Below are 12,900 nucleotides of genomic sequence, written 5' to 3'. Positions count from 1 at the left end.
ACGTTTTTAACTAACTTGCTTGACTCATAATTCAGTAGATATACCAATCGAATTAAGTTTATGTTTATTCAACACCGATCCCCGTTTTATCAAAGGAAGAGACGATTATATTGAATACGATTATATCGATTCTTCTTTCGGTTATACTCTTTTGCATCCTAAATATTCTTAAAACAGTTACAGTCATTTCAATCGAATATGGATATTACATTGCAACTGGGGACTTTATTTCAATAAATACCATGTTGAATACACTTCTTGCGACCAGATTATTGTCACAATATAAGGTGGATTTGCTTGGTAATATATTATCCGGTAACCAGACAAGCATGTAAATAATTGAAGTGAAGCAGTGTCAATGTGTTAAGAATACGAGAAATAGCATTAATAGCATGGAGAGGTAAGGTGACTCGTAATATGCATTGTTTTGTAATTGAGCGCATGCACCATGATTTAATAAATGATATGTTTTATATTCAATATTCCATCGTTGTTCGTGAAATGAAGGATGTAATCCCAAAACAATGTGATTCAGTTGTCGGTAAATTTCTAGTAGTTTTCTATATACCACAAAATTTATGATATCAGATTATGTTGCAGGATTTGATCTTATAATCCTTTATAATTATTATTGATCCCTAAGCTTGTTCACATTCCTAATAATAACATTATTATAGCATTTATTCATCCCCTATATACAATATCTCGTGTATATAATGGAGTATAGTTTTCATTTAGTTGAATAATTCCCAGTTCTTGATATTGAAATTTTCTCCAGCAACTTTGAAAATACCATAATACTTATCCATCACAGCTTCTATATCTGATTCACCAACATGCATTGAAATAACTATATCGGTTTCAACTTTGCTTAACCGTATTAAGCTTACTAAATGAATCGAATTTTTGCAATTCACATAACATGTGTGGATTTTAGTATTCAAGACTTTCAGGTCAATTTCCTCCATCATGGTAAATTGGTTTGTTTCCAACATATCGTCAATATGCATTCTTAAGGCCGCATTGATATCTTGTGCATCTACTTGTTCTAACAAATCAAATATTATTGATACGTCTTTGTCTCCATCTTCTATTATAAATACCTCTTGATTATCAGGGACTTCTCTCATATCCGAGACATCAACTATACCAGCTGGTAATACAGTAGTGACTGCTCCTCCATATAGCTCAAACATTTATCTAATATTGATTAACGTTGATTAATTATGTCAACGTTTGTTCTTTTTTTTTATTTTTGGTATCGCATTATGAGAATTTTTTTGGGATTTCAAAACAAAAGAACAGCTAATGGTACTTCGTAAGTCATGAATTTTAATAAGCGTAAAAGACCTATCGTGATAAGTATAATAGTAATAGCGATATTATTAGTACTCACAAAGCTATTAACTTTACCTAAATCAAGTGAGAATTTCCAGAAAGTGTTTCAAAACATCCCTAATGAAAATATTCTAGGGATCTCTAAATTGATTTATAACCAGAACGAAAAGACACAAGATGAGTTTTTGAATAAATTAGAAAGATTAAACAAGAAGTTGATTGCTAAACAAGATGAGAGATTGATACATTTGGAAAAAATGAACGAAAATCTCGTTAATCAGATTAGAATATTAAAAAATCAAAATCCAAACCTTTCATTAAGAGATAAATTGATATACTTATATCCATATGAGTCTGACGCGAGATTCCCAGCGTACATATGGCAAACTTGGAAACATGGTTTACACGATGAGAATTTTGGTAAGAAATACAAGGAAGGAGAACAGCAATGGGCGTATAAGAATCCTGGCTTTGTTCATGAAATTTTCAATGATGATACTGCTCATACTGTCGTGAAATATTTGTACAATTCGGTGCCAGAGGTCGTTAAAGCCTATGAGTTAATGCCAGAAATCATTTTGAGAATGGATTTTTTCCGTTATTTAATTCTCTTTGCCAAGGGTGGAGTTTATGCAGACATCGATACATATCCATTACAACCAGTCCCTAATTGGATTCCAGAAAATGTATCACCTCTGGAACTCGGAATGATCATTAGCGTTGAAACTGATTCGAATCTGAATAACTGGAGACAAGAATTAGCACGTAGACTACAATTCGGTCAATTCATAATGCAAGCTAAACCAGGCCATCCTATTTTAAGGGAAATTATCAGTCGAATCACAGAGAAAACTTTAAAATTGAACCTAAAAGAAGAAGAAATCCCTAATGACTTAAAATTGTCTGGTAGCTCCAATCAAAAGACATTGAAAATATTGAAATGGACTGGTAGTGGGATTTGGACTGATGTGATCATGAATTATTTTAATAACTACATACAAAGCTCAATTTACCAAAAAATTACATGGCAAGAATTCCATGATTTGACAATTCCAAAGCTTGTTAGTGATGTGTTAGTTTTGCCTATAGGTTCGTTTGCGTCCCAATTAGAAATCCCAAAGAACGGGAAAATCAATGATCCTTTGGCATTTGCCAAACATTATTCTTCTAAAATTTGGAAAACTACGTAGATCAAACAATTCCATTTACATATTTTACAATATATATTATTTAGTTATTTATTGTCGTCATTTAGAAATATTATTCTTAGTCATGGTATAAAATTTCGTAAATCATTGTACTTGATTGAGGTTAAATGGTAAACTCAACGTCCGACCTGTATGAACTTACGAATAGATAAAAATACATATTACTTCCTTATTATATCATCGAATCCAATGATTAGACAAAGAACCACTATATTTAACCCAACTAAATCCAATGATGGGATCATTGAAGCCGTCGATTCGTCGCATTTACAATTATCTTCAATTGACTATCAATGCGAGGACAAGTTTATCCTACAAACACCAAAATTCAAATATATTGATAAGCTAAGAATACAGCTAAATCAATTCCATAGTGAACTGATTCTTTTCAGCAAATACCAAGCTGGGCTAAATATCTACTGTAAACCTAAGATTGGAGATGAAGGTTTTAATCAAGAGGAATTTTTTAATGAATTGAATCAAATGATGACCAATTTGTTTGATATTCCAAGAGATGGGTGGATTAATTCATTAGACACCTTATTTTATCATGAGCCTAGCACAGGTTCTGAAAGCTTTATTGAATATGTTAGGAAATTGACTGGCAATGAGCTGAACGTGAATTTGGAAGTTCTGCCGAATATCGAATATGTTTATGACGGAGAAAAGGTTGTTCTTAAACTAAATGGTAAAAGTCTCGCTAATACCACGATTACTAAAAATTCAAAGTTCAATAAAGAAATAGGATTATTCCTCATAGAAAAAGGCATCAGTTCCGAAGATGATATCGTGTTATCGGGATTACGAGTTATTTTGAATGGTGACGATGACAAGAATGAAGAATATTTACAGAAAACTCTTTTCCATGTTAAAAGGAGGCAAAGACAATCAAGGGGAACATATTCGTCACAAGTTAAAGAGAATGGAATGCACCCATTCTTAAAGACCGATATTCATTCTGATATACCAAATGACGAAGATTTGATTCAATGTAAATTATACTACTACCTTGATTTAAACAAGTCATTTTTTGTTGATAAATATCAATTGCCCAAAGAATTCACATCATATGTTAATTTTGGAAATACGGATTTAGAATTGCCCGAGTATAAAATTAACGAATGGGGTTCAGAGATATTAATGGAAATTGAAAATAATCAACAAATAAGCTTACCGTTACACTCAAGATATCAATTACCGAACAACGAAAGTAGCATAAGAGTAACTGGTATCAATGATCCATTGATATTTTATGGGTGTGATGTCAAAGATTCATATTTGTTAGAGAGTAGTCCTTTTGATAATAGATTAGACATCGGAGGAAATTATGAGAGATTCTTTACGGACAATACTGTTTTCTATCATCTTCTGTCTCATGAGAATCAGTTACAGATTAATATACCTCGTGGGAATGAACTGATCAAGAAAATTAATTTCGTTACGAATTTAATATTCATTGCGGGTGTGGTGTTGATTTTTTATAAAATAGTACAAGGTATTTTCAAGAGAAACCCATCAGCTGGAACCAGAAAGAACGAATAAAGCAGCACCACCCAGCGAATGCACCTGGTTAAACTATCCGCTGCTGCTCCAATTCTACATGATTATGTGCTTGCAGAAGTATATGGTTTGCAGCCCGGTCACGTTATCTTGAATTATTTTGCAATTTCAGGTTACCGCAACTATACTCTACATATTACAAAACAAAAATATGAACGTAAGATCTCATTATAATGCAAATATAAAATTTTAAAGCTAATCCTCCAGGCACGTTATATACTGGGTCTTTAAGTGGTCATCAAACAGTAGTATTTCGTAGCGAAACACGGTATTGTCGTCGTAATTGTCATGCGTAAGCTTTGTGAATTGATGGAAAAAGTCGTAAAATCCAATCTTTACTTCGTTTATAATACTCTGGAAATATGCACATTCGTTATTTATAAATGAAGACAGTTTACTTAATGTAGACTCGATCTGGTATATGTATTTCATTAATGTCGTGTAGTTGATGTTTGTACCATTAGATATGTTAGTGTTCTTCGCATCTGGAGCATCACCGGCGAAGTTCTCTATATGACTATTGAAATCAAACACCATGTCGTTTATTTCGTCGAGTAAGTTATGCACACTGTGGAAATTTAACTCCTCGAACAATTTTTTCATGTCGAAGAGCGCCAGCATCATCGCCCTGCAATTTTCGAGTATGCCAAAGTTCTTGACATTTAGCAAGATAGATAACCGAAGATGTGACTTAATTTTGTCGTACTTAGTGGCTAAATTGCCATTAAAAGTACTTATTAACGACTGTAAGGAGTTGACATGGTCCAATATGTCCTTCACCATAAATATGCACTCATTCTGTTGCGACAAACTCATACGCCCCAAAGTTTGCACCGCGATCGGAGCAATGAGCCTTCCGTTGCTTATAGCAAAGAATTCTCTCATGTTTATCAAGCTATTGGCAAAAAAATCTTCTACTACGAGGAATTCCTCCATCGTATTAGTCTTATGCATTCCTGGTAGCTTCGCTATTATTTCACCCATCGTCACGCTCTGTGGATCGTACATGCTCGTGTCGTATTTGTTGTCGCCCGATTCGGTGTCCGAAGCCCTGTCTATCCCTATGTCATTTATCAAGGAGAAAGACTCTATAGACTCTGACCGAAGGGTAAATTTTACATTATCCAAGCTAGTCGTGCTTATGGTTTTATACATGTTTATAGTATGTTTCTGGTTATTCTATTATCAATATCCCAATTTTGACAGCTAACTTCCTGTCTATCTCCAAAAAAATACAACCTATATCAACATTTAGTCCTTATGAAAAAATTCTGAAAGGATTTGTTCTACTTTTAAACTTTTTTTACCACGAAAGGTGGAGCTCAGACCGCCTCTGTTAAGCTTTACTAAGAAGCTTAAGAAAAACCGCTGCTGGCGTGTGATTACATAAGAAATAGACTATATATTAGATGAAGGATTATGTAAGTATGGGACCTTGTTGCAAACTCTGCCCCACACTAGCCACACAGCAATCGGGGAAGTAAAAGCACGGCAGTTCCGGTAGTTGAAAACTTAAAACGAATGCAGAATCTCGTGGCTAATACAGGCCCAAATTACTGAACTCCACTAGATAACCACATTTGACCAAACCGGGGAGTGTATAGGCATAGAGGAGAGCAGAATACGAGAGTGACAAGAATAACGAGCGAAAGACCGAATGAACGGACAGAGGGATAAATTTCAAATGAGTGAACAGGACGTATGGACGGTGAAAAGGGTGAATAAACGGAGTACAGGAAGTAGATCAACCCAAGGATGGAGGTCCGAAGACAACGTGAAACTACATAATCGCGGTAGTAGGGAATAGTGGCTGGTGAGATAAGGCGTGGAAGCCGAAGCACCGGGGAAAGATTGCGCGAAGCAATTAAAGTCGTATGAGCCAAGAAGCATGAAGACAATTTGCGGTTAGGTAGCGACCAGAAAATGCGATAACGAGAGGAAGGTGCACATAATACGGGTGATATATGTATCGTAATCGTGAAGGACAATACCAAGGCTTCCGAGGGTACATTAAATCCAACAGGTAGTATATGTGAATGAAAAAGTGTGTATTGGAACGATACACGACCCCAGATCTGGGGTAATTTGTGATGGCCTAGATTACACGAGGATAATGGGGTGCACAAATCTATAGGAAGTGCAGTTTTATATATGTAACCGTGTACGGCGGAGAGATCAGATATGTAATATGTGTATAATACTCTATAGGGACGAGATTGAACTACAATTCGTCCTTGGAATGGGCGGATGGTTCGGGAATGATGACTTTGTAGTCAATGAACAAATCGCCAAAATGGTCGTCTTCACCGGCAATTGGCATACCTTTGTGCGGGATGGTTTCAACCTCGCCGTTTATAACGATATCTCCCTTGGCACGCTGGATGGTCATTTCGTGATCAATGGAGTCGAAGAATGGAATATGGCGCTTCCATCCACCGTGTGCTGCCTCCTTGAGAGTGAGCACTTCTGTTCTGTAGAGGTTGTTACCGATCCGTCTGTAACCCCAACTCGATGTAAACTCTTCCCGGAAAGTTAAGATAAGGTCGCCCGGGATCCAATCGGGATTCTGATCTCCTTCACCTTCTAATACTTGGTGGGAGTCTCGAGGCGCACCCGAAGGAACGTAGACATTATAGTGTCTTGATACTCTTTCTGTTCCCTGCCCACCACATTCTTTACAGTGATGTTTGATAGTAGTCCCTTTCCCGTTACATTTGTCACAATGCGTGTTGAATGTCTGGATCATACCCGGAGCCAATTGTCTTTGCATTTTGAGGAAACCACTTCCATTACACCGGTCACATTGATGTTTCGACTTATCTTCAGACCCGGTTCCTTCACACGCGTTACAGATATTCAACATGTCCACATCGAAATCCACGTCTTTACCATTGTAGAAGTCGTATAACGAGAGATGCATGTTCGCCTTGGTATTATCTCCTCTTCTCTTGCCTCTTTGTCTAGCACCTCCCCCACCAAAACCCCCACCGAATCCACCAAAGAACTGGTTGAAAATATCTCCCAAGTCCATATCATCCTGTTGTGGTCCATTGGGATCCCCATATTGGTCGTACTTGGCCCTTTTATCGGGATCAGACAACACTTCGTAAGCTTCACCTATTTCTATGAATTTTTCATGCGCTTCTGGCGATGGATTTTTATCTGGATGGTACTTCTTGCTCAATTGCCTGTACGACAGCTTAATCTGTTTATCATCCGCATCTTTTGATAATTCTAATATACCGTAATAGTCCTTACCGTATACGAATGTTACCGACAATAAAATTATCCATCCTATAAGAGTGAGGAGCTTCATTCTCTGGCTTATGTAGTAACAAATTTGGAAGATCTTTAAACACGTCAACAGTTATAAATACAAAAAAAAATTATAGAATATTTAATTCACGTGATTTATTGGGATAACAGAAATTTTTCAGTGGCTACTTATACCTTTATTAAGTACTGGTATTGACAAAGAAGTACGTAATGAGCGAAGTGATCAACTTGTCATTGTCGCAAAGAGCGAACCATCTCCTGGCTCATTTATATAATAATCAGGAAGCACATCTTCCGTATAGCAAGACTGCAACTGTGGACTATGACAATTCTGTGTTCTTATCAACTTCCAAAAACCCAAACGGGACCGTAAATTATTCACCTCGTAGTCTCAATTATGACTTGACAAGAGGGTATGGCTCGTTAGGCAAGTATGAGTATTATGAATCAAAAGCTGATATTTTGGGGCAGTATGAAGTTATTCAGACTGGTGAAAAAATGGACAAGAATGAATATCAAAAAGCATTAGATAAGGGAATGAATAAATCGAATACTTTGAATGTGAATAATACCAAATATTGGACAGACTACAATAAGTTGATATACAGTCCAAAATCGTTGAATCAATTGAATAATTGGGAATATAAGCCCCATGACTTTGGTATAAATAGAAGCTTTCCAAATCTAAAATTTGATACCTTCAACAAAGGAAAAGAAGAATACCACCAATACTCCGAAGATAGTCTTGAGAATTTCAGAAACACTTTAGAGCAATGTGATCTTATACAAGGGGTGAATTTGATAAGTGAATTGGACAGTGCATGGGGAGGGTTTACGAATGAATTATTGGTCGATTTGAAAGACGAATTTTTCAATAATGGCATAAATAGCAAATACAACATATGGGTACATGGACTTATAAATCATAATTTGAATCCGAAATTGAATCAGTTGTATTCTAGAATTAATAGTATTATTGAATTATCGTTTAATTCGACCCTATTTTTTCCAATGAATCTTAATTCTTCTTCAGAGTGCTTGGGAAGTGGGTATGATGAGACAAGTGAATGGCATAATTCTAGTATTCATGCAATTTTTTTGAATTCAATCTGGGGTCTAAATAACCAAATAAAGAATCCAGTCAAAATGAGTGTTATTGAAGATGAATTACTAAGAGGTTTTGACAAGAGAAACATTGTCAATGAAATAAAAATCCACAAGAATAAACAAGCTAGTAATGATTTTGGAATGGTTGATATAGATAGAGCAAACTTGTATAATTTGGTGGATAACATTAAAATTAAGGATAAACCAGACTCAATTGATTTGAGTTTATCAGATTCCAAAAATTCTAAATATTTTGCTAAATCTTACATTATACCAAATGATCAAAGTCTCGCTGAATCCTTGAATAAGAAGGAAAACTTTCCAATAAATATTTACAAAAATAATAGGATTAATGACATACTTAATAATGATACATTTCCAAATATTTTGGAAGATAAGTCAGTATACTCTGAATTTAGTTCAAGTAATACGTTGAAAAATGATTTGAAGTTTTATCGAGAGGTTATTAAAAGAAGCAGAGAAAATGAGGTTATTGAGGATAAGTTTGAATTGATTGAAAAGATTAGTGAATTAATTGAAGAGTATACGATTGGATATGATGAAAGCGATGAAGAATATGATTCAAACTAAATAATTGTATAGTTAATATATATTTAGAGATTAACCAACAGTCTTTTCAACTAAATAAATACCATAGTCGTCCTTTAAGGTTTTCATAATTGGGTCGTTAATATCTGAGGACATTGGGGCTAATAATCCCTTGATGTTCAAAGTGCCATCTAAAATCTGTTGGGTGGCAACTGCACATGGGACACCGACTAATTTAGCCATCGAGGAATAACCATCTGGATTACCGTAGTCAACAAGAGTGGAAGTTCTGATTTCGGTTTCACCATTGGCCCATTCGATACCAAACTTATGTTGTAAGACAACTAAATCTCTTTCTCCCTTTTCATATTGCATCTTTTCTTCTAAAGTAGCACATAAAGTATCTAATGGGTTACCTCTTGGAGTGGTTTGTTTGTCAGAGAATAAACCTAACCATTTGAAACCAGACAAAATACGTTCTTTGTCTTCTTCACTCTTGAAGGTACCAACTTCAGAGATCTTAGAAACTAAATCTTTTTCTTCTGAAGATTTAGCACCAATTTGAGCAGCCAAAGCATCTTTCCAAGCAGTTGGCTTACTGAAGATAGGGGATTCATCCTCCTTTAAGAATCCAAGGTCGACTAAAACCTTAACAAACTCAGGGAAACCTTGGAATCTCAAGGTTCCTCTGATGACAGTTTCAGCTTCAGGAATGCTATATAATTCCTTGTAAGTGGTGGAATCTCTGTTTGGGTAACAAACGAAAGCAAATCCCGGGTAGATGAAGTATGGTTTAGCAGTAGCCATTAAATCTTCAGACTTAACGTCGACAACCTTACCATCTTTCCAGTATTTAGCAAAGTTTCTTAAGGCTAATAAAACACCTCTAGAAGACCAGGAAAATTTATAACCTAAAGGATTATCAGAATTTTCTGGGGATGGTAAACCACCACAGTAACTTAAGAAAGACTTAATCTTACCGTTCTTTTGGTGAACTTCTTCAATAGTCTTGACGGCATATAAGTGATCGATACCTGGGTCTAAACCAATTTCATTCATAACTGTAATACCAGCATCTTTAATTTGTTGTTCTAATTCTCTTAATTGAGGGTTGATGTAAGAAGTAGTAACAACGTGCTTCTTGTTCTTAATTGCTGACTTGACAACGTTGACATGGAAAGTGTATGGAATTAAAGAAATAACTAAGTCAACCTTTGCAACTTCAGCATCAAGGCTCTTTTCATCAGTAACATCTAATGAAATAGCATCGGCAACATCACCAGCCAATTCCTTAGCCTTCGATAAGGTACGGCAAGCAACTGTAACCTTGAAATCTGGAGTTTTAGACAAAATGTCCACGGTTGGTTTAGCAACGAAACCGGATCCTAATAAAAGAATTTGTCTGCCGTATGTTAGTATATCCCTTGAATTTTACTCATTGAATGAATCAATTACTTACTTAACCATTTTAATGTAATTATATGATTAATTGAAAAGAGAAATATAATAGCTGGCCTGAAAAATTCAACAAATTTATAGCGCAAGTTGAGATTTATTCATGAGTCACGGTAAATTAAAATACCTTAAATCAACCTTAAAACAACCGCTTTTTTCTCATTCAAAGTCATCTAGTGGGATTAGATGCTCCAATTCATCCATGTGGTCAATTTTAAGAGGCATTCTACAATAATTTGATAAATAAACTTGAATTAAGTTAAACCTATATCGCTTACTTCCTAATTGGGACATATATAGAAGAATCAAAAAATGTTGCAATTATGAGATTCGCACCGTTCTCACAATCTAGTACCGTTATCACAACCAGTGCTTCATGAAGTACTAATATTAAACTTATATGAATGTATGTGATGCAGAATCAATCTTTGTGCGACACTTCAAACTTTTGTTGAGAAATCAGGTTGTTGCTTGAATAATCGTCTGCGTCGTTTACCTCCTCTATTTCATCATCCGGAGCGATTAATTCTCTATGGAATCTTTCTGGACCGAAGAAAATGGCAACGATCATGAAGGCATACACAGCACCACAGAAAATACCCATAACTTTACCATAATCATAGGCATCGGATGTAGGATCATCCTTATCTAATGGGAATCTGGTTCCGATCTGTGCTTCAATAGTTGAAGAAGCAGAACTAGCAAGATTACCTAACTGATACACTATTCCACTTAAGAAGACACGGTTGTCCTTATTAACCAATTCCATCAAGTGTAAAGGCGCCACACCCCATGCACCCATAGTTGCAAAACAAAGGAAGAAATAGCCTCCAGTCATGGTATTCAAATCATTGGAAAAGAACGATGGGTAAATAAATGCACCGCCCATTATGCAGCAAATAATAATAGTAAATCTTCTTCCCAATAACTCTGTCATTTGGCCAAAGAAAAGCCCACCGGCCATAGCACCTAAATTAACGATTACCATGAGAACAGTCTTTCTATCAGGTCCCACGTTGTGTTGCTTTACCAATAAAGTTGGATATAAATCTTGGGAACCGTGGGACATGAAATTGTATCCCGACATTAAGACAACTAAGTAAACAAACATAAGCCATTCTGTTTTGAAAACCAGACTAATTTGACTGTTAAGTTTCTTCATCGGGTTGCGATGTTCTAAATCATCCCTAGCTTCTACTCTACGTTTTTGCTTTAATCGTATGAAAGCGGCAGATTCACCATGGCACAATCTCCAACAAATCAAGATTAATGGTAATCCAGAAGAAAACCAGAATAATGATCTCCAGCCTTCACCCTCTTTGTACGTATTTTCAAAAGCTCTGAAGAAAACAACAGCCAATAAATAACCAAAGTTGTATCCAGGCAAAAATAATCCCGATAAGATTGATCTTGCCTTTTGCGGTTGGTCTTCTAAAGCAGTAGCAGCTGCATTACCATACATTCCACCCATGGCTATACCAAACAATGCTCTCACTCCCAAAAATTGTTCATATGTCTTAACGAACCCAGTCCCAATTTCCAAAATGACGAAAAGAAGACAACAAGCAATAAAAGGCCATTTTCTACCGTAATGATCAGATACAACACCAAAAATAATAGCACCAACAGATCTCAACATTAACACTAATGTTACACCCCAAGTTATATCTTCAATACTAACTCCCAACGTGAGCGCCATTTCTGATGCAGCAGCAGATACACAAAAGAAATCCATAGAATCAACAGTCCATGCAAAAAAACCCAACCCGTAAAAACTCCAGTTAGTTAATGTCATTTCACTTAAACCGGGAACCGGGTTTAGTTTTTCCCATACCGGAGTTTTGTCCTTCAACATAGGAATGTCGAACAAGGTTGTAGCCCTAGTTTTCAAGTAATCTAATATGGATTCCTTAGATAAATTCGGCTTTCCATCCTCTTTAATGTATTCCATAGTATTAGTCATTTTCTAAGTGATATAACTATCGACTCTACAAATATTCTCATATATCTGGATAACATATCTTACTTATGTATTTTTGTAGTAACTCACTTTGCGGCAAAGAGATTTTTTGTGGGGTAGGTTGGGGGCCTGAAAGCCTGTCATATTATCGCACTAGATCCAAAAAAAAAAAACTCACTTCGTGCAATATAGAAGGGATAACCCCAAAAAGAATACCTCCATATACCCATAATGTATGCTTGTCGGTAATTCAGATAACTAATTCATCCAGAGCCGCCCAAATTGTTGTGGAGTTTAGAAAATATAAGCTTTTTGATAAGTGACGTACATGTTGAATTTGCTTGTCATTTTGGCGAAGACAAAAGCCCAATTGTTAGATATGCATCTTATACATACGCCAAGTTTTTGAGCTAAGCGTGCCACCACACCAAATTGGAAAACAACTCC

At 35.8% G+C, this 12,900-nt stretch overlaps 9 protein-coding genes across 9 annotated transcripts; 4 read left to right on the top strand and 5 right to left on the bottom strand. All coding sequences in view use genetic code 12, as the record gives it.

Annotated features, from left to right (window-relative positions):
* Positions 1 to 242: 242 nt before the first annotated feature.
* On the top strand, positions 243 to 335 carry DEHA2F17578g (DEHA2F17578p; the record flags this gene model as incomplete). The annotated part of the gene is made up of 1 exon (XM_002770798.1): positions 243 to 335. The coding sequence occupies one exon, from the start codon at positions 243 to 245 to the stop codon at positions 333 to 335; it is 93 nt and encodes a 30-aa protein (XP_002770844.1).
* Positions 336 to 734: 399 nt separating this feature from the next.
* On the bottom strand, positions 735 to 1,196 carry DEHA2F17556g (DEHA2F17556p; the record flags this gene model as incomplete). Its single annotated transcript, XM_461125.1, has 1 exon — positions 735 to 1,196. One exon carries the CDS (start codon positions 1,194 to 1,196, stop codon positions 735 to 737), a length of 462 nt encoding a protein of 153 aa, XP_461125.2.
* Positions 1,197 to 1,325: 129 nt separating this feature from the next.
* DEHA2F17534g (DEHA2F17534p) lies at positions 1,326 to 2,528 on the top strand (the record flags this gene model as incomplete). Its single annotated transcript, XM_461124.1, has 1 exon — positions 1,326 to 2,528. The coding sequence occupies one exon, from the start codon at positions 1,326 to 1,328 to the stop codon at positions 2,526 to 2,528; it is 1,203 nt and encodes a 400-aa protein (XP_461124.2).
* A 207-nt stretch (positions 2,529 to 2,735) lies between these two features.
* DEHA2F17512g (DEHA2F17512p) lies at positions 2,736 to 4,088 on the top strand (the record flags this gene model as incomplete). Its single annotated transcript, XM_461123.1, has 1 exon — positions 2,736 to 4,088. One exon carries the CDS (start codon positions 2,736 to 2,738, stop codon positions 4,086 to 4,088), a length of 1,353 nt encoding a protein of 450 aa, XP_461123.2.
* Positions 4,089 to 4,301: 213 nt separating this feature from the next.
* Positions 4,302 to 5,114, bottom strand: DEHA2F17490g (DEHA2F17490p; the record flags this gene model as incomplete). The annotated part of the gene is made up of 1 exon (XM_461122.2): positions 4,302 to 5,114. The coding sequence occupies one exon, from the start codon at positions 5,112 to 5,114 to the stop codon at positions 4,302 to 4,304; it is 813 nt and encodes a 270-aa protein (XP_461122.2).
* Positions 5,115 to 6,327: 1,213 nt separating this feature from the next.
* On the bottom strand, positions 6,328 to 7,422 carry DEHA2F17468g (DEHA2F17468p; the record flags this gene model as incomplete). The annotated part of the gene is made up of 1 exon (XM_461121.1): positions 6,328 to 7,422. One exon carries the CDS (start codon positions 7,420 to 7,422, stop codon positions 6,328 to 6,330), a length of 1,095 nt encoding a protein of 364 aa, XP_461121.2.
* A 170-nt stretch (positions 7,423 to 7,592) lies between these two features.
* On the top strand, positions 7,593 to 9,080 carry DEHA2F17446g (DEHA2F17446p; the record flags this gene model as incomplete). Its single annotated transcript, XM_461120.2, has 1 exon — positions 7,593 to 9,080. The coding sequence occupies one exon, from the start codon at positions 7,593 to 7,595 to the stop codon at positions 9,078 to 9,080; it is 1,488 nt and encodes a 495-aa protein (XP_461120.2).
* A 30-nt stretch (positions 9,081 to 9,110) lies between these two features.
* Positions 9,111 to 10,505, bottom strand: DEHA2F17424g (DEHA2F17424p; the record flags this gene model as incomplete). Its single annotated transcript, XM_461119.1, has 2 exons — positions 9,111 to 10,440; positions 10,498 to 10,505. 2 exons carry the CDS (start codon positions 10,503 to 10,505, stop codon positions 9,111 to 9,113), a joined length of 1,338 nt encoding a protein of 445 aa, XP_461119.1.
* Positions 10,506 to 10,914: 409 nt separating this feature from the next.
* Positions 10,915 to 12,456, bottom strand: DEHA2F17402g (DEHA2F17402p; the record flags this gene model as incomplete). The annotated part of the gene is made up of 1 exon (XM_461118.1): positions 10,915 to 12,456. One exon carries the CDS (start codon positions 12,454 to 12,456, stop codon positions 10,915 to 10,917), a length of 1,542 nt encoding a protein of 513 aa, XP_461118.2.
* Between the last annotated feature and the right edge of the window lie 444 nt (positions 12,457 to 12,900).

The sequence above is a fragment of the Debaryomyces hansenii genome (genome assembly GCF_000006445.2).
Source record: "Debaryomyces hansenii CBS767 chromosome F complete sequence".
NCBI classification, from domain to species: domain Eukaryota; kingdom Fungi; phylum Ascomycota; class Pichiomycetes; order Serinales; family Debaryomycetaceae; genus Debaryomyces; species Debaryomyces hansenii.
This window is presented reverse-complemented; position numbering and strand designations above follow the sequence as displayed.